At 45.5% G+C, this 18745-nt stretch overlaps 1 protein-coding gene across 1 annotated transcript; it reads right to left on the bottom strand.

Annotated features, from left to right (window-relative positions):
- Positions 1–489: 489 nt before the first annotated feature.
- NAA40 (N-alpha-acetyltransferase 40, NatD catalytic subunit) lies at positions 490–16001 on the bottom strand. The gene is made up of 8 exons (XM_081174272.1): positions 15268–16001; positions 11294–11389; positions 10617–10669; positions 10287–10382; positions 9463–9621; positions 7389–7472; positions 5813–5890; positions 490–4693 (listed from the first exon to the last, which is right to left on the bottom strand). The coding sequence occupies exons 1-8, from the start codon at positions 15271–15273 to the stop codon at positions 4552–4554; spliced, it is 714 nt and encodes a 237-aa protein (XP_081030398.1). The 5' UTR covers positions 15274–16001; the 3' UTR covers positions 490–4551.
- Positions 16002–18745: the final 2744 nt, after the last annotated feature.

Below are 18745 nucleotides of genomic sequence, written 5' to 3'. Positions count from 1 at the left end.
GCAGAAAACCATTTAAGTGGTGCCTAGAACTGGACGCAGTACACCAGATGGGGTTCTGGCCAAGGCAGAATAAAGTGTACTATTGCACCCCTTGATCCGGACACTATACTTCTGTTGATGCAGCCTAGAATTGCATTAGCTTTTTTTGCTGCAGCATCACACTGTTGACTCGCATTCAGCTTCTGGCCTGCTAAGGCCTGTCTCATCTCAGCTGAGAGTTCCACAGAGTTGGGACCACAATACTGAATGCACAGCTTCTGAGCTGGGCATCTGAGCCACCAACAGTCTTCCCTGAATATCACAGTGATCAAGGGGGAATATAAAGGAATCAAGTGGTCTTTAATGGCCTTTCATCCTTGGGAAAGGATGGAAACTGCTCAGATGGTTGAACTAATGAGCGCTTATTAAAAAACCGTAGGGGGAAGGGCCAGGTTGCTTCCAAACATCCCAGGATTTGTACACTTGAGACATTTGAGAAACACACACAGCTAGAGACTGAAGTAAATGTTTATTTTCAAACATATGAATAAAACAAATACCAAAATTAAAAAGTCAGCTTGTTCCCTTTGATTCTGGTGAAAATATTTGCCAAGAAATGTAATTACCATAGAAAATTATTCTAAAAACATTTGGGGGGACAACCCCCCCCCAAAAAAACCACAAAATAAAGAGGGCAAATGAAGGGGGCAAAAAGGACACTAGATACATAGAAGTATACAGTGCAGAGTTTACAACTTAATATTACAAAGCATGCCAGATTTTTGGGGGGTGGGGGGAAAATAAAAATACAAGTGAGAGTTAGCCACACTCAACCACCTTTTCTTGATACTTTGGAATACGGAAAGAGATCCATGTACAAGGTAACAAAAACAAAAGGTTAATATAGCAAACTGCAATTATCAATGGATTTTTGCTATGGGGAGGTAATATCCAGAGAACTGTTAGCTTATCTACTGTTCAAAAAGTCCAAAAGAGCTAGAAGCTTCGGAGACTGTCCCTAGCATATCAAACAAAACAAAAATGAACACGATAGCAACTTTTCCCTTGTTAATAATTTTTAAAAAAGCAACAGAGGGGCTTATCTAAGGAACATGGTTGTTTTTTAAACAAAAAAGGGATTGTTTTGTGTTAAATGAGGCCCATTTGTTTCTACACCCTGCTACAGGTGATTACGCGAGACCAGGATGACATGGTCATGCCAAAGAGTGAAGTTGACTCCACAAACTTTCAGGGGGAACAGTGCTAAGATGAGTAATGCCCCATCCAAGAGAGGGGAGCAGAATAGCTCTCTTTGCCTTGGTCCTGCTCACAATGGAGCAGATTAGATTAAAGACAGCCACACAAGGCTGAATTCTGCATCTCTTGTTGCCCTAGGCCAGGGCGGCATGTTCCTGCACAAGCAGGAGAGTGCATTAAAGAGCCTCCGACTGCCACATGGGAGAAAGACATGCCAAACCCACGCAGGGGAGCCAAGTGTTCTGGAAGCAGCAAGTGCTCAAAATTGTGTGCTACCCCCAGCAAAGTGAGCGCCCCTTCAGTTAGGGCGCCCAGCCTGCCTGAGTGGTCTATCCTCCCCCACAGGCGGCATTTGGACCCACTGCCACAACTTCACTTTTTCATCACTTTGTATCTAGAAGGCACACATTTCCTGGGAGGTGAGAAGTGGCAGTGCCACATCCCAAAACCGTTGCACAGCAGGATCTGAGGTCCTCCATGTGTTACTGGACTACAACTCCCACCAGCCCTGACCAGTGACCACGCATACCTGGGGCTGTTGGGAGTTGGAGTCCAACCAAATCCAGACGGCCACATGCTCCTCGTCCCTGCCATAGAGTCTGTGACACATTGCTGCCTATTCTGTAGCTGTAACTGCCCCTTGATAAATGAGAGGTTGCAGCACGGGCACAAAGTCCATGCAGACGTCTCCTGGCTGAGTCTCCATCACTTCCAGCAAGGGGTAGGGAGATGCCTGTTAGACTGACTGAAAGCAGTGCTTGCAATGCTCTCAAGTTATCACTGGTCCATGAGCCTTTCCCCAGTGCTGACAACAGCGAGTTTCTCCAGGGAGAAGGGGTGCAAACTAAGAAACAGTCTGAGACTTGCAGCTTGTCTGTCTGTCTCACCATGCAGGACTCTTGTCCCTGTCAATTCTGCAGCCAGGAGTGAGAAGACACAGTGGTAAGATCCACTTGTACCCCGCCTGCAGATCAATCTTGGAAAATCTGATCCCCAGATGCTCACAACGTTGGCCATCGCTGCTCCAGCCCTGAATGATTCTGCAGCCTGAATGATCCACACGCACACACAAAAGCCTGCATGCAACTCACTCCTTGGCTGTAGACAATGCATTTCTACAAAAATCTAAGTATGAACTTGTGGGGGTCCGATCCAATCTCCAAGAGAGGAAAAACCACTGGCAATCTCTCCATTTGGTAAGATGCAATTCAAGTAGCAGGGCAATTTTTAATTCTTAAAAAAGAGGCTTGGGGCCAGGGAAAGCCATCATGGTGTTCTCCAGATGTTGCTGAATAATCCTCCCTGATTGTAGGTCATGCTGGCTGTGGCTGATGGGAGGTGGAGTCCAGCAACATCTGGGGGAGGGGCACTCACACTGGCCACCCCGAGTTCAGGCATTTAAAGGCTCAAGAGTAGGAGCACCCATTTTGCACCCCTTCAGAGGGAACCAGAAAAAGGCAAAGAGGCACACCCTGAGACAGAAGTGAGGTCCTGAGGTTGTGCGGCTGGTGCAAGAGGCTCCATTTTGAGCAAAGGGGAGTTATGGGATGGATCACTTGCACCACCAGCATTGCTACAACAGAGGAGGACCAACACTGGGAAATACGACCCAGGCAGTTGTCAGCAGGGCCTGGTGCAGCATGCAACGACAGAACTTGGGACACATGAAAGCTATTGGTGGTTGCCTGGCAACCAAGAGCCACTCTCTTCCCAAAACTGCTGCTATGTTGCAGCCTCGATTGCTAAGGAAGCCTGGTGGGAAGAGCAGGGACAGGCCAGTGATTGACAGTGGCAGCAGGAGGACCTGGCTGGTCAATTCTCAACACCTCAAATGAAGCTTGTACACACCAACACACCTCACTGAGGCAAGAAGGGAGTAAAATGTCATTTCTGCACAGCAAGACATAAAGATGGGAAAACGACACTACACTGTGTTAAAAAGCTGGCAACTCAAGATAATTAACTGAAGGCAAAGGCTGTCCCTTCTGATGATGAAGCATCAATGCAAAGCCAAGGCATTCAAGAACATCTTTAAAGAAAAACCCAAACCAGAACATCCTCGCTTCATAATATACAGCAGGGATGAGGAACCTATAGTTTTCAAGATGGGTGTTTGGGCTCCAGTTCCCATCCTCCCCAACCACTGCCCATGCTGGCTGGGGCTGATGGGAGCTGGAAACCAATAGCAGCTGGAGGGCCACAGGTTACTCACCCCGCTACACAGGATTCAGAAATGCCAGAGCTGCCTGTTTCCCAAAGACTCAAAAGGGTGAAGGGCCCTGAACAAACAAAAATGTTAATAGCATTTGAAAAAATAAATCTCTTGCACACTTCCTTCAACTCAGCCTTTTGGACACAGGAATAGCAAATTCAGATATCATTGCTTCGAACTCTTGCAAGTTTTCTCCAGGTGGTTTGTCTGTGCGCAGAAAGTCACCTGTGTAGGTCACTGATAGCTTGATTTGGCTTCTAAGGTCCTCTAAGGACACAGCCATATGGGACTCGCCAGCAGCAAACTGCAGAAGCAGAACATCTGCATCAATATTTCCCCCACCCCCCACGTATAAACAAAAGGGAAGTGCTCCAGGCATGATCAATGCAGAACATTAATCAGGGTATGATTCTAAAACCTGTACAAATCTTTTCTCCTCCCCTCCCCTCTCCCCCCATCAAGCAAAAAACAACAGGTGGCTGCAACATACACCCAGGAGAAATCCAAGCAACAGGATGGAGTCAGGCAAGGTTTCCCCAGGTAGCCCATGCAGGGGACCACATCCAATTTGATACACATTGCAGTTTTGTGGCAAAACAGCAGTCCAATGTAACAACCGAAGAAAGGAGAGGCACAGATCAATGCAGGTGAGGAAATGTCACGTTTCTAGATCTGCTACTCCAATAAGGATTCTGTAAAACTCACTCCCTGCACCTCTTCAGCTTGGAGGGAGAGAGCTATCCCCACCATTCACTTGGGGATTTAACTATTTCTTCACTGTAGCAGCGTGAGCTTAACAAATAAGCAAGCAAACCCTGCTGCCCAGATTCATGCCTTCGGATCAAGACTGTAAGTATGCAAGATCTAGCACTAGGTCTGAGACTTAGGCATGACTTTGGTTCCCAGAGCCTCCCGTATGGAGGAAGATCTTCCATCCTGGGATTCAGGATGCAATAAAGGAGTCTTGTTTGTCCTGGCTTGGGGGTGTACCAAGAAATGGAGGAAGTGGGGAGGTGGGGGGCAGGATCAGGCAATGGAAACCAAAGAGAAAGGCAGGGTTGTGTGGAGAGAGCCGGGTTCTTTCTCAGGAGTGAAGGACAACCTCAATGGCAGCAGCCTCCGCAGTGACCACCCAGGTGAGCGTGCTGGCTCTCGCCAAACTTTGTTCTCCGGCTGAGGATCTCGTAAGAGCAGTCATCCCCGCAGCAGCCAGACATGCTGGGTGAGGTATCATCGATTTCAAACCTGCAGGGGCAGAAGTGGTGGTGGTGGAGGAGGAGGAGAGGAGATAGAGAAAAGTGTCAGGTGGCATTTGCATCAATGCTTAAAATGCAGCCACATCTGTGCAACTGGAGCTGGCCTGGCCCCTTGGCGTGGTCTCCACAAGCAACTGATTGCATGAAGAGTCTATTTGTAGAAACAGGGCAGCATCAGAAGAAAACAAAACATGTGAGGAAAGCCCTGCTGACCAGACCAAAGGCCCAGGATCCTTGTTTTACAGTAGCCAAGCAGATGTCCCAAAAGGGAGCCTGTGATCAGGATCAGAGAACAGCAGCAACTCTCCCCACTTGTGGTCCCCAACAAAAGATTTTCATAGGCATACTGCCTCTGACAGTGGAGGGAAGACTGTGACTAATAGCCTTATATTCCATGAATTGCTCTTATTCCATGAATTGCTCTAGTTCTGTTTCAAAGCTTTCCAAGTTGGTCCAGGCCATCACAATATCTTGTGGGAAGCTGGAGTTATTTGGTAGTTTGTGCTGTTGTTGAACAGTGCCTGCTGCCCTTGACCTAAGAAAGGTGTGGGGAACCTCGGACTTGCAAGGCCTCCTCTCCTGGTCTCATCTCCACCCAGCAATTAGACCGGGGGGGGGAGCCTTCTACTGGAACCAGTGGGAGCTTTCTTTCCATTGTTGAAGGAGGAAAGGAAGCAGGAAAAATGGATGATCTGCCTGGAGACTGTAGCTGGGAAGGGAAGGACTAGGTGTGTGGATGTATAGGATATATATGGGCGCACCCACTTTGCTTTGGCCCCACCCACCTCCGGCATGTGGTCTCCCAGAAGGTTAGCTATCAAGGAATATTGTTCTGAAAAGGGCTCTGTGCCCTTTGCTCAGAGAGGGACAGGGAACCACTGGCCCTCTACATTTTGTTGGACTCCAACTCCCATCAACCCCAGCCAGCATACCCAGAGGTCAGGGATGATGAGTCCAGGAACATCTGAAGGACCACATGCTCCCCATCCCTGGCCAAAGAGAGTCAAAAAACCAACTATCACAAGGGTAGGAGAGGGACATCTCCCCAAACCCATCTTCTTCTGGTCTCTACTTCAGGTGAGCAAAAAAGAAGTAAATGAAGTCTTACTGTAATGCTTCTCTGAAGAACTGGTAGGCCCCATGATTGTGTTTAAATACTGTTAACATGACTTTCTTCATCTGTGTACTAAGAGCCAGGGAGAAGACAAGGTCAGCATGGTATGAGGTCACAAGAAAGAAAGCAAAAGCAAAAGCAAAAGCAAAACAAAGCTCCTTGCACTTTCACAGTAGTCTAATTTAAATTAGTTCCAATCCCATGTAAAAATTGAAATTATTAAATAAATACACACACGTGTCAGTATATTTGGGGATGGCCATCTTCTCTTAACCCAAAGTTTGAAAGTGCATTTGGTATAGAATTGGATCCTCCAGACAACTGCCAAGTTTTAGCAGAGCTAACACAGTACTAACTAAAACCAAGAGCATAATCTAATGACTGTACCCAATGATGGTTTACTCTGAGTAGGGCTTATTCAAAAGAATGGACTTGATCAACTTTGGTTTACTCATTTCAGTGTGCCTACTCACAGTAGGACTTCACTGGATACAACCCTAGGTTTTAAAATCCAGACATTTTCAAAGAGCACAGCAAGATAGCTAGCACGACAGCAGTTTATAGCTGCACGTTCATCTGGGAGCAATTATCTTGCGCGCTCACACACCTGTTATGTGCAAATCAGATGATGCCGATGATTATATTAAAGCGAGATTGTAGCCTAGGGATGGGAAATCTGTGGTCCTGCAGATGTTGTTGAACTCCAACTCCCATAATCTCTGATGGGGCTGATGGGAGCTGGAGTCCAGCAACATTTGGAGGGCCACAGGTTTCCCTATCCCAACACTAGTCTTTACAACTACCAAAGGAAGCTCAAAAAGGTGTCAGAAGGGATTGTTGAAGATTTAGGGAAGGGTGCTGCTGAGGAATTTCATCACCCAAGGTCTTCAGAAGGCTCCAGTTCTGGTCCACACTAAATTCGTTGCAGTGTGCTTTTTATTTTAATGCAAACAAAATAAAAATGCCTAATTTGATACATACAACAACGCTAGTTCTACACAGAGTAGACCCCCTGAAGTTAATAGACAGGAGTAATTTAGGATCATGAATTTCAGCTGGGTAGAATTTAGCTGGATATGGTTAAGAGGTTAAAAACAGAACCATCTGAATTCACACTGGCCTGGTTCAGACAACAGCACAGCAAGTTCAAACCGTGGCTTACCAGGAACTGTGCAGCTGCTTTTCTTCTCCCCAGTCGTTTTGAGCACAAACCCTGGCAACAGCTCAAGGTTAAGCTCTCTCCTCTCACTAAGCTTGAGTCCCAGTTCAGATAACACACTAAGACAAACCTTGGAGTGGCAGTAAAAAAGAGCAGGAACAAGCAAAGCAGCAGCAGCAAGCTTATGTCTGGAAACCTGCATGCTTGCACGAACCTGGTAATCCATAGTTAGGGTGGCCATGCAACTCAGGCCATTATATGTTAATCCTTGGTATCAAGATATTCAGGGTTTGTTAGGGTTTTTTTAATGGGGAGAGAGTAGCGACTCCAAGTGGGCATGTTTAGGACTGCAGCTTCAGACAGCTAGAGAGAATTGTAATTCAGAGGAAGAGGAAAAAATAGTGCACTTACCTGTTCGCCACGAGCTGTAGGATCTGTATGAGAAATTTGCCAAGACCTTTCCTTCTCACTTTGCTTTCCAGCTGTACTTCGTAGCTGAGGAGTTGAGGAAAGGGTGAGCTTCAACATGCAATTAAAGAACACCCAGGCCTTGAAATCCCCCCACAAACATTGCTGCCCTGAGCTGCAAAATTCCACCCCCACGCCCATTCAGTCTTTCCCCACAGCTTCAGATGACATAATGGATGCAAATGGCTTTCAAATTCTCAAGAGTAAAAGGAAAATAAAACTATATAAGCACTAAACAATGATTATTTAAGCCACAACTGATTTGTAATGTTGTGTTCACCCCTTCCCTTCCACCAGTCTGGCAGCTGCAAGAACACAGCCCTTCAGATTTTGCACCTGGAATAAACACAGCGGTTTACACACATAAATCAAACAACAAATCTGTGTGGATTTTCATGGAAGATAAGGCTTTGAAGGCCATGCTCCATAGTTGGAGGCAATGTCTTTCTGAATACCAGTTTCTGGAAACCACAGGGCAGAAAGTTGCTCTTTCGCTTGAGTCCTGCTTGTGGGCTTCCCATAGGCATCCAGCTGGCCACTGTGAGAACAGGAGGCTGGACTAGATGGGCCACTGACTTGATTCAGCAGGACTGTTCTTTATGTGCTTCTGTTCAGAACACAGGAAGCTGTCTTATACCAGGCAAGGCTACACCAGAGTAGGCCATCTAGCCCAGTACTGCCTACTCTGATTGGAAGAAGCTGTCCAAGGCAGAGAAAGGTGTCTTCCGTCACCTGCTACCTGATCCTTGAAGCTGAAAGATGATGGAGACTGAATGCATCATATGGTCTTCCACAACCAGATGACCGCCAGGCATTTTTTAATACAACTCTCACTAGGCCCAACCAGTGTGACAAGTGACGTAGGGTGATAGGAGCTGTAGTCCAACAACATCTGAAGGGAAGCAGCATGGAGAAGGATGGTATATATCATGATTGGAGTTATCAGCATCCTCAGGGAAACCCAAGGTTTTTTTTAGGAGTCTTTAGAGACAAAAACTTAAGAGACTAAAATGAATAAATCCCCAAACAGCTGAATGAGGATCAAGTAGCCAAGGAATATAGGAATGTTGTATGGGTAGGTGCAGAATGGAAAGGAACAACCTGAAAGAGGGCATGGCACTTCACACTAACTTTTTTTGTGTGGGACATTACTGCAGTCAACCCAACAATTTGTGCTTTGCCAGATGGGAACATGAAGGAGCTGAGGCTCACAGGGCTTTCCTGTAAAATTTGCTACAGAAAACGCTGTGAGATTTCTTCCTTTGTCTGCCTTTGACAGGAAGCTGTAACACTATGTACTTCCTTCCTCCTTGGGGCAGACTCCTCTTTCTTCATTATGCTTCCAAGCTGGCCACACATACGTCTGAACTCTGCACTCTGAACTTACCATTTTTGAACTTACATTTTGTACTTTTGTAACTCAGATGGTAGTTTTGCTGATGGTCTTGCTACTGTAACTGATGATTCGAAACCTAGATTATGTAACTAATTACTACATTCATTTCTTCACAAAACAATGTGTGTGCGATTGTTATTTTAAGAAGGGACAAAAGGGCAGGTAATTCCAGGGAAAATACAGTCCATTTTAAAGCATTCTGGATTATTGTTTCAAGAAGTTAAATCAATCTTGTCTTAGTTTCCAAGTTTAAGCTGCAAAGGATGGTACTGTGCTGATCTCACTAATGTGAGCAAGGAAGCAGTAATAACTAAACAACATATTCCCTCCTAGTGTCTAAATCCATTCTTACATTTTGTGTGTTAGTTATCGAAACAGCAGTGATTTACACAATAAAGGAAGCTTTCTGTCCCCAATTATATAGCTGGGCTGATACAGGATATCAATAAGCTTCCACTTCCCACATCCCTCTTCCTGTACCCTGCAAAATTTTGTAACAGGTTTGACTTGTGTGCATCCTTCCACTCTGCTATGATCCACCTGGCCCTCCCCAAGTGCAGAATCTGAGGGCACTCCAAGAGTCCTGAAAATAAATATGAACGTGCCTAGCAGGAGACGTACCAATAGAGGACCTCATCCCCACACTCCACATCAAAGCGGAAGTGTGAGAAAGCCACGGGAAGGGAGCCGTCATCCAGAGCGATTAGGTACCAAGCACGGTCATCTGACATCTCATCTCGTTTCTCCCGGTCTTTCCAGCCCCACTCGCTCTGCTCATACCTGCGGAGAGGAAGAGAGCATAAAAACCAATCGCTTCACACCCTCTCCTTAGGGGAGAGCTCAGCCACCTGGAGATAGTACTCACCATAAGAAGCAGCCTGCATTGCTGCCTAGGAGAGGGAGGGAATCTCTTGGGTACCGGAGCACGTTCGGGACCCGTTCCCCTTCTCCACCTGGGCTTTGAGCAGCACCTCTGGATGGCTACCTAGCAAACTCTGCAAAGTGGACCCAACTCTATTAGCCATCAGAGGGGGCAAGAAGCTGGTTTGCAAGACAACTGCAAGATCTCTGTGACAGTTATCAATGCAATTGCCTGATAGGCTCTGCAATCTGTTCTACTTTCTTTCTTCCTCGAATCACTTACAGAGAAAAATTGTGAAAAACTGATCATCCTTACTAACAAAACAGCAGCCTCTGTTGGGAATCTCTGAAACACAGAATACTGAGTCAAGCCCTTGATCCATCTACCCCAGGATTGCCTATTCTGACTTGCAGTAGCTCTCTAATATCTAGAGCACAATGCTTTTTTTTTTAAGCGGAGATACGCCTTTTGGGGGATGGGAAAGAAAGTGAGTCATCCCCCCTGCTCTTGCACATCCCCACAACAGCTGGCAATAGCTCCCCACTGCCGCCCGCTACCCCTGAGTGTCCCCCTTGGGCCTTACAAGGTCTGCATGTTTGTTTTGGTTAGTTCAAAAGCCCAGTCGAGTGTGGTCGGGTCCAAGCTGGAAACTCGTTTGCAGTCAATGGAGACGTTTAACCTGCAGACAGAGAAAGGAAACGGAAGCCATTAGGTTTCAATATGCATAAATAGAAGTCCACTTTGTAGCTGAGTCCCAGGAGCAAGAAGCATGCAATACCAGACGGAGCAGCAGCAAGCGTTTCATGGCTTTCCACACACACACACACAGTCTCAAAGCAAGCGCTTTGACCAAGAAGACCTGGGTTCAAATCCCTCTAGCCTCAAAAATGAAGAGCAGAGAACTTCTACTCACCCATTTCTGTCATATTTCTTGAACACTGGGAAGGCTTCTAAGGGGTCTCCCAACTATGGAAAGAAAGAGAGCATGCTAAAGATAAGAAGAGATAGATGTCTGCAGTGCAGTCAAGCAAAGAGATACTTTTTCAGGTGCTTTTAACATTTAAAGGGTTCACTTTGGGAAAAGTGCTCTCTCTCTAGCTTTTAGCTCACCATGAATTCCAAGTGGAGAGGAGAGAAAGTGTTTGGAGTTGGGGTTTTTTTTAAACAACTTCTTCCTGTTTATTTGCATATACTGTCCAAGAAATTTTGGAACAGCAAACAGCGGATAAGTTATAATCAGTGGTCTCTGACATTCAGCAGCAACATCTTGGCAGCAGTGACAGACAGCGTTAATTGGCTGGTGCTGCACAGAAATAAGCAAACTGGGTCCAGGCCATTGAGGGAACTTCCACAACCAAGTGGGGATTTGAACCTGGGTCTCTAACCCGAATCTAACCTTTGAACTTCCAGACTTCCCCAACCTGGTGGACTCCTAATGTTTTGGACAACTCCCATCAGCCCTGGCCAACATTACCAATGGTCAAGCAAGATGGTAGCTGCAGTCCAAACTATCTGGAGGGAACTGCTACTCTATTGCCACTATACCAGGCGCAGTCCCCATGTTGAGGGGAAAGAGAAAACAAAGCTCACTTTATTTGCAGCTTCCACCTTGGCACAGATGGCATCCCTTGCTGCTCGCTCCTCCAGTCGTTTCTGTTTCTTCTCCTTGCCTTTACTTGATTTCCTCTGAAAGAAGAAGGGCTGAGATGTTAGAACAAGGCACAACATGTAAATGCAGACGAGTTGTACTCAGTATATAGCCTTAAGCGTGGCTTCCCCTACATGGACTACAAAAGTTCACTCCACAGCCTCTCCAGGTATCTCCCAGCATCTGCTCTCCAGGGCTGGGAGAGACTCCTGCCTGTAATCCTAGAGCCACACTGTCAGTCAGCGTAGAGCAGTGGTTCCCAACTTTATTGGTGGCAATAAAAATACAATTAAAAAATCATACAGCATCTAGCACAGTGTATTTTTAACTGCTTCTTTTATTTCTTATATATTGTGTTTTATTGTATTCCACAGAATCCGAAGTGTAAAACAATGCAAGATATAATAAGCTATTGAAATACTATTACAAAGTAATGTGAATATGTAACACAATGCACATGTGGTTTCTGTCGTTGACTACAAATCCACAGACACTCCACAGACCACTTAAATGAAGCTCGTGGACCAGTTTGAGAACTCCTGGTGCAGACAATACTAAGTGAGACAGGCAGAATGGTCTGGCTCAGTTTAAGGCAGCTACCAGGGCTCCTATGTTCTATGAAACACTGGCAACCTAAGGATTATGCCAAACCAAATGATGCTGCCAAACAGGGAAAGCTATTTCTAGTAGAGCAAAAAAGCAAAATAAAAACAGAGAGCTTACTCTCAATTTGCAGCTCCACTGATTAATATTGCCCCTCACTGCTTCAACTAAACCTTGTGGATTAATTGACCACTTCAGCCAATTAAAGCTTGCAGGTTTAAATACACACTTACACAAACAAACAAACAAACAAACAAAAACACCCTTTTGGCAAGAGCAGTGCTAGGGAACACAGGGAAATGCTAAGAACTTGCAGCTCATGGGTGACAGAGGGTTTTTTCATTTGTCACATTTCTCCTCTCATATCACGATTTTTCCTGTCCAGGGTGTGGGTGAGTGTAAGGAGGTTATGATGCAGGCTTTGAGAGCAACAGGGAACATCAAACCCTAGAACAAGGGTAGCCAGTGGGGTACCTTCTAGAGGTTTTGAAATAGAACTTCCATCAGCCCCAACCTGGCTAGCCAGCGGTCAGAGATGATAGGAGTTGTAGCCAAGCAAAATCTGCAGGGCATGCAGCCTCCTCTTGTGCTAAAGAGACAGGAACCCAGGCTTCCTAGAGAAACAGCTTTCTATCCTACATTCATTTTTCCACCTAGTCCCAAGAGCCAGTTCAAATCTGACTTGGAAATACCGAGTTGTGTCCAGTGCTAGTCCAGCTCAGAATAGATCCATTGAAGTTAATTTTAGTATATCTGAAGGAGCGTCTCCACCCCCATCGTTCTACCCAGACACTGAGGTCCAGCACCGAGGGCCTTCTGGCGGTTCCCTCATTGCGAGAAGCCAAGTTACAGGGAACCAGGCAGAGGGCCTTTTCGGTAGTGGCGCCCTCCCTGTGGAACGCCCTCCCACCAGATGTCAAAGAGAACAACAATTACCAGACTTTTAGAAGACATCTGAAGGCAGCCCTGTTTAGGGAAGCTTTTAATATTTGATGTATTACAGTATTTTAATATTTTTTTGGAAGCCACTCAGAGTGGCTGGGGAAGCCCAGCCAGATGGGCGGGGTATAAATAAATTATTATTATTATTATTATTATTATTATTATTATTATTATTATTAGTCTACTCTAAATAGGACTAACACTGGATACAATCACCATTTTTTGAAAAAAGGAAGAAAAAGAAACACTCGCTTATGAAGTGTTGTTAAGTTTTGCCAAGCTGGTGAGTCAGTGAATAGCAGAGGTTCTGAGCCAAAAACATGTGCCTAACCTCAATGCAACTCTTTCACCCTTGCTAAAGTTCAAGCAAGGATATCCTTCTCCCCCCACCCCCAACATGAAATTGGCTGGGAAGCTAGTTCAGTCAGAGCAGGGAGAATGTGGGGCAGGAAGACTGCCAGCAGATGGGAGCAGAATGCTGTGCCTGCATCTTCCTGGCACAAGCAAGACCTGAAGCAACTTCCAAAACAATAAAAAAGGATAGATGGTGTGTATCTCCTGGCCTGAAGAGGCATGCACCTGCAATAGATATATATTTTTCCCTTGCAGGTGCTACTCTGTTATGTTGGAAGATGGGGTTCTTTAGATTGCTTGGAAGAGATAATTTTATGAACCCTTCCCTTCTTTGACTGCTTCTGCCTTGCAGTGTAAGTATGTGAATGACATATTGTTAAATGTTATTTGTGGCACATCAACAGCAAGAAAGGTAAATAGGCTTCTTCCAGTTAATGGAAGTGTTTGTGTCAAGCTGTCTGAAGGCAGTTCTTGCGCACCCCTGGGAAACAGGCAAGTGGTGACTGACAAGCTTGACCTATGACACGTTTTGAGAGAAGGTGCTTGTACCTTTAAGGGCTGAGCAGGCTAGGAGAATTCCAATAACTGCAGCTTCTCCTACAATGACAAAGTACACCTGCCAACACTTGGCATCTAAAAAACTGATTTAGATTTCTAAAAATAATACTGATGCTTCATGGGTTAACATATAGCCCACCCTGCCCCTGAGTTCCAGACACCTAGGATCATCCAGCTATAGAAAGGGAAAGAAAAACCATTCCTATCAGCAAGGCAAACAAATGCCAAAGCTGCTTCAATTTGCTAACTTGAAGCACCTCCAATGCCATCCAGATTTTAGAAGTACACAAAGGTGTGAGGACTGAACTGGGTTAAAAGGGAAACCCTTTTTATTAGCATGGGTGGTCTCTTCAGATCTCCATGGAGAATGATTATTTGTTCTGCTTTAAACAGAAAAACCTCTTCAAATAAAAAGTAAATGTGATTTAAAAGAATGTGGGCATTGTCATAGGGCTGAACTGCCTGGCAACCCCCACTATTGTTCTTCCATCCCAAATATTCTGCCCAGGACAATTGAGCCTAACCTTCCAAATATTTAACCTTTTCAGTTCTGCGATTATCCATTACTTCCTCCCTGTAAACTGAACCCACCAAGGCCACATATCTCACACCCATCCACCACAGCCCTAACTCCATTCACACCTCCTTCCAATACAAAACTTTTTATCTCCTCTTATATCTTCCCATTTCAAAACCCCACAACCTGACCCCATGCCATCAAATCCCATCATCAATATCTTAACACCCCTTGTCTCCTCCTCCTCTCTCCTGCACCCTGGATTTCCCTCTTACTTTTTCATTTTCCTGCCCACATCAAATTTTCTTTTCTCCCCACCAGCCCCCTCCTCCAAACTCCAACTTGCTTTCACCTCTCCAAGCCAGTCTTTCCCTCCCTGATTTACCCCCCAGCCTGTGTTAGGGTGTTATTAACTCAAAGCGCCCCCCCTAATACCTGCCCCTCTCAAATTACTTTAATACCACCAATATATCCCACTTTCCACCATCTATTTTAATCCTCGCCCCCGTTAAACCTTAGTTGCCTTATTACACGCCTACAGGTGTCCCCCATTTACTTTCCTTCCTTTAAACTTGGCGTCCCCCTCCCCAAGTCTCCTAATCCTACCACTACCAACCTGCCTGTAGGGGGGGTCAGGAACCCCCGCCCCACTCATTTTTCCATGAACTACTTTAATATCTCAAATACCAATCCTTAAGCCCCTCACTTCTTCCAGCAGCAAACTTCCCATTAACGCCCCCAGCTCTCCCCCCGTTATTATTTCTTTGGTACCCCCACACTGACCCCCCCTCCGGATTTCCCCTTTATTTTTTCTCCCTACCCAAAACAAAACTTTCCACCCACAGAATAGCGCCCCCCCATTTCACCCCCCAAAAAATCTTGACCCCCCCCTTCCCTTCCTGCTCCCCCACCCACCCCGGGAGGAATCTAGGCCTTACTCACTCCCATGGCGATGACGACAACGAGCCCCCCTACAGTCTCCTCAAGATATCCGTAAAGCCGGGGGGGCGAATGTGATAAGAGGCGGGGGGGGTGTTATTCCCCTACTGCGCCTGCGCAGTGCCCCAAACGGCGGGGAAGAAAGAGACAACCAAACAGCACCTGACGCACAGCGTGGAGGTGGGAAGCATCTAAAGGAGAGCGGGGAGGGGCGTGGCTGCGCACGCGTGGCTCGGAATGTGGGTAGTGAAGAGGGCGGAAGGTAGGGGTAAAGGGGCTTCCGGAGCGCGTGCGCCGAAGAGGGGTTGGTGGCCTAAGCTTCAGAAGGCGGGGAGGGAAGAGGAGAATTTAAAGCGGAGGAAAGGCGGGAACGTGTGGAAGACCTTTATGAGAGGGAGAGGATGGCGCGTGCGCGGTGTAGCTCTCGGAGTGCCCCGGTTCAATCTTCGGTCGCCGGTCTCGCGCTTTGGGGGGACCGTTGAGGCGAAGTTTCTTCCGCGCTGATTGGCTATTGAGAGAGACGGCTGTTTTACCTCAGTGAGAGGGGAGATGGATGACTTTGCTGTGCCTCAACAAATTTCTCCTCATAATAGCCCTTGCTTTTCAGCTCTACAGTAACTACTTTTCCCTTTTTTAAAAAAAGAACAATTAAAAATCCAAATCCGTATATGAAAAGGCCACCGCCAGTCATCGTGACTAGCACAATAAAAAGCGGGAATCTGAATATGATTAAAACTTTAGCTAATTATTTATAATTAGATAGGTAGCCGTGTTGGTCTGCCATAGTCAAAATAAAAAAATTCCTTCCAGTAGCACCTTAAAGACCAACTAAGTTAGTTCTTGGTATGAGCTTTCGTGTGCATGCACACTTCTTCAGATACACTGAAACAGAAGTTGCCAGATCCTTCTATATAGTGAGAAGGTGGGGAGGGGTGTTACTCAGAAGGGAGGGTGCGAATGGGAGATTGGCAGATAGCTGAGAGAGCCTCTTGACGACTCTTAACGACTGTAATAGGTCTTACAGGAAAAGGCAAGGGGTGGGAAGGTGAGAAATGGTTTAGTCATGTATAGTGAGATAAGAATCCAATGTCTTTGTTCAGTCCAGGTCTTTTCATGGTTTTAAGTTTGGTAATGAGTTGTAATTCAGCAGCTTCTCTTTCCAGTCTATTTCTGAAATTCCTTTGTAGTAAAACAGCTACTTTGAGATCTTGTATAGAATGTCCTGGGAGATTGAAGTGCAAGACAGACCCAAAAAAGAAAATAACAGAACACCTCTAGTCATCACATACAGCTCCCAAGTTAAAACAGTACAACGCATCATCAGAGATCTACAACCTCTCCTGGACAATGACAGTTCTCTTTCTCAAGCTCTGGGAGGAAGACCTTTCATTGCCTACAGACAGCCACCCAATCTTAAACAACTCCTAACCCACAATAATACTACAACCAGACTTAACACGGACACTGGAACCAGAGCCTGCAATAAACCCAGATGCCAACTTTGCTGCCACATACACCCGGACAACACCATTACTGGCCCCAACAACATCACACATACCATCTCGGGACTATTTAATTGCTCATCGTCTAACATTGTGTATGCCATCAAATGCCAACAGTGTCCTTCAGTTCTCTATATTGGACAAACAGGCCAAACCTTACGCCAAAGAATAAACGGACATAAATCTGACATCAAGAATCACAGAACAGAGAAACCAGTAGGAGAACACTTCAATCTCCCAGGACATTCTATACAAGATCTCAAAGTAGCTGTTTTACTACAAAGGAATTTCAGAAATAGACTGGAAAGAGAAGCTGCTGAATTACAACTCATTACCAAACTTAAAACCATGAAAAGACCTGGACTGAACAAAGACATTGGATTCTTATCTCACTATACATGACTAAACCATTTCTCACCTTCCCACCCCTTGCCTTTTCCTGTAAGACCTATTACAGTCGTTAAGAGTCGTCAAGAGGCTCTCTCAGCTATCTGCCAATCTCCCATTCGCACCCTCCCTTCTGAGTAACACCCCTCCCCACCTTCTCACTATATAGAAGGATCTGGCAACTTCTGTTTCAGTGTATCTGAAGAAGTGTGCATGCACACGAAAGCTCATACCAAGAACTAACTTAGTTGGTCTTTAAGGTGCTACTGGAAGGAATTTTTTTATTTATAATTATTTAAATCTCCAATATGTACTGTACTTAAAAAAGAGCCTATACTTTTAAAAGTACCAAATAATGAGCTGTGTGGCTCAGTTAAGAGATTAAATAATCCAATTGATTTAAAATATACCCCACTTTTCCAGTACAGTGGTAAAGGTAAAGGTACCCCTGCCCGTACGGGCCAGTCGTGTCCAACTCTAGGGTTGCGCGCCCATCTCACTTAAGAGGCCGGGGCCAGCGCTGTCCGGAGACACTTCCGGGTCACGTGGCAAGTGTGACGAAGCTGCTCTGGCGAGCCAGAACCAGCGCAGCACACGGAAACGCCGTTTACCTTCCCGCTATAAAGCGGTACCTATTTATCTACTTGCACTTAGGGGTGCTTTCGAACTGCTAGGTAGGCAGGAGCTGGGACTGAAAGACGGGAGCTCACCCCGCCGCGGGGATTCGAACCGCCGACCATATGATCGGCAAGTCCTAGGCACTGAGGTTTTACTCACAGCGTCACCCGCGAGGTACAGTGGTACCTCGGGTTAAGTACTTAATTCGTTCTGGAGGTCCGTTCTTAACCTGAAACTGTTCTTAACCTGAAGCACCACTTTAGCTAATGGGGACTCCCTCTGCTGCTGCGCCGCCGGAACACGATTTCTGTTCTCATCTTGAAGCAAAGTTCTTAACCCGAGGTACTATTTCTGGGTTAGCGGAATCTGTAACTTGAAGCGTATGTAACCCAAGGTACCACTGTACTACTGTATGTGTTCAAAGCAGCTTAAACTAACATGGAGAGGGGGAGAATATAATTACAGCAATATACAACAAAAATAGATTTTAAAACATAGTGAAGAACATAGGTCAGCCATTAAAAATGCTATGTTAAATGTGGAAATATTTATTTAGGCATTTTTATACTGCCCAATCAACCCATAGTGGTTCATAATTTAAAATCAATAAAGAACAAACAGTAATTGGTATGCAAAGGCAACACACACATGGGAAATTAGGCAGCAGTCCTATTCGCAACAGGGTTTTTCCTTCTGAATAGACATGCCATTTTGAATCAAGATAGTGGACTGAACTTTTCAAAACCACTGATTCTAACAACCAATTAAAAAACTTCACTGATTTTTTGGTTTCTTAGAATTCCTGAGCAGTACCAGATACAGAGCTGCTAGTATCCCATAAAATAAACTTTTGTAATGCTCCCTACTGCCAGCTTATCCATCTTTCAATATTTGGCATGATTAAATGCTTAAAATGACTGCTCCTGACATTTTCAACTTAATTTTTATTTACAGTATATCCTAGAAGCAGATAC

Source organism: Podarcis bocagei, assembly GCF_964188305.1.
Source record: "Podarcis bocagei genome assembly, chromosome: 16".
In the NCBI taxonomy this organism is placed as follows: Eukaryota; Metazoa; Chordata; class Lepidosauria; order Squamata; family Lacertidae; genus Podarcis; species Podarcis bocagei.
This window is presented reverse-complemented; position numbering and strand designations above follow the sequence as displayed.

Coding starts and splice junctions, on each gene's coding strand:
- NAA40 (XM_081174272.1), bottom strand. Junction 9,622..10,286: donor AAAACAAACATGCAGACCTT/GTAAGGCCCAAG, acceptor TCCTCTCCGCAG/GTATGAGCAGAGCGAGTGGG. Junction 5,891..7,388: donor CTACAGCTCGTGGCGAACAG/GTAAGTGCACTA, acceptor CCTGGCTCTTAG/TACACAGATGAAGAAAGTCA.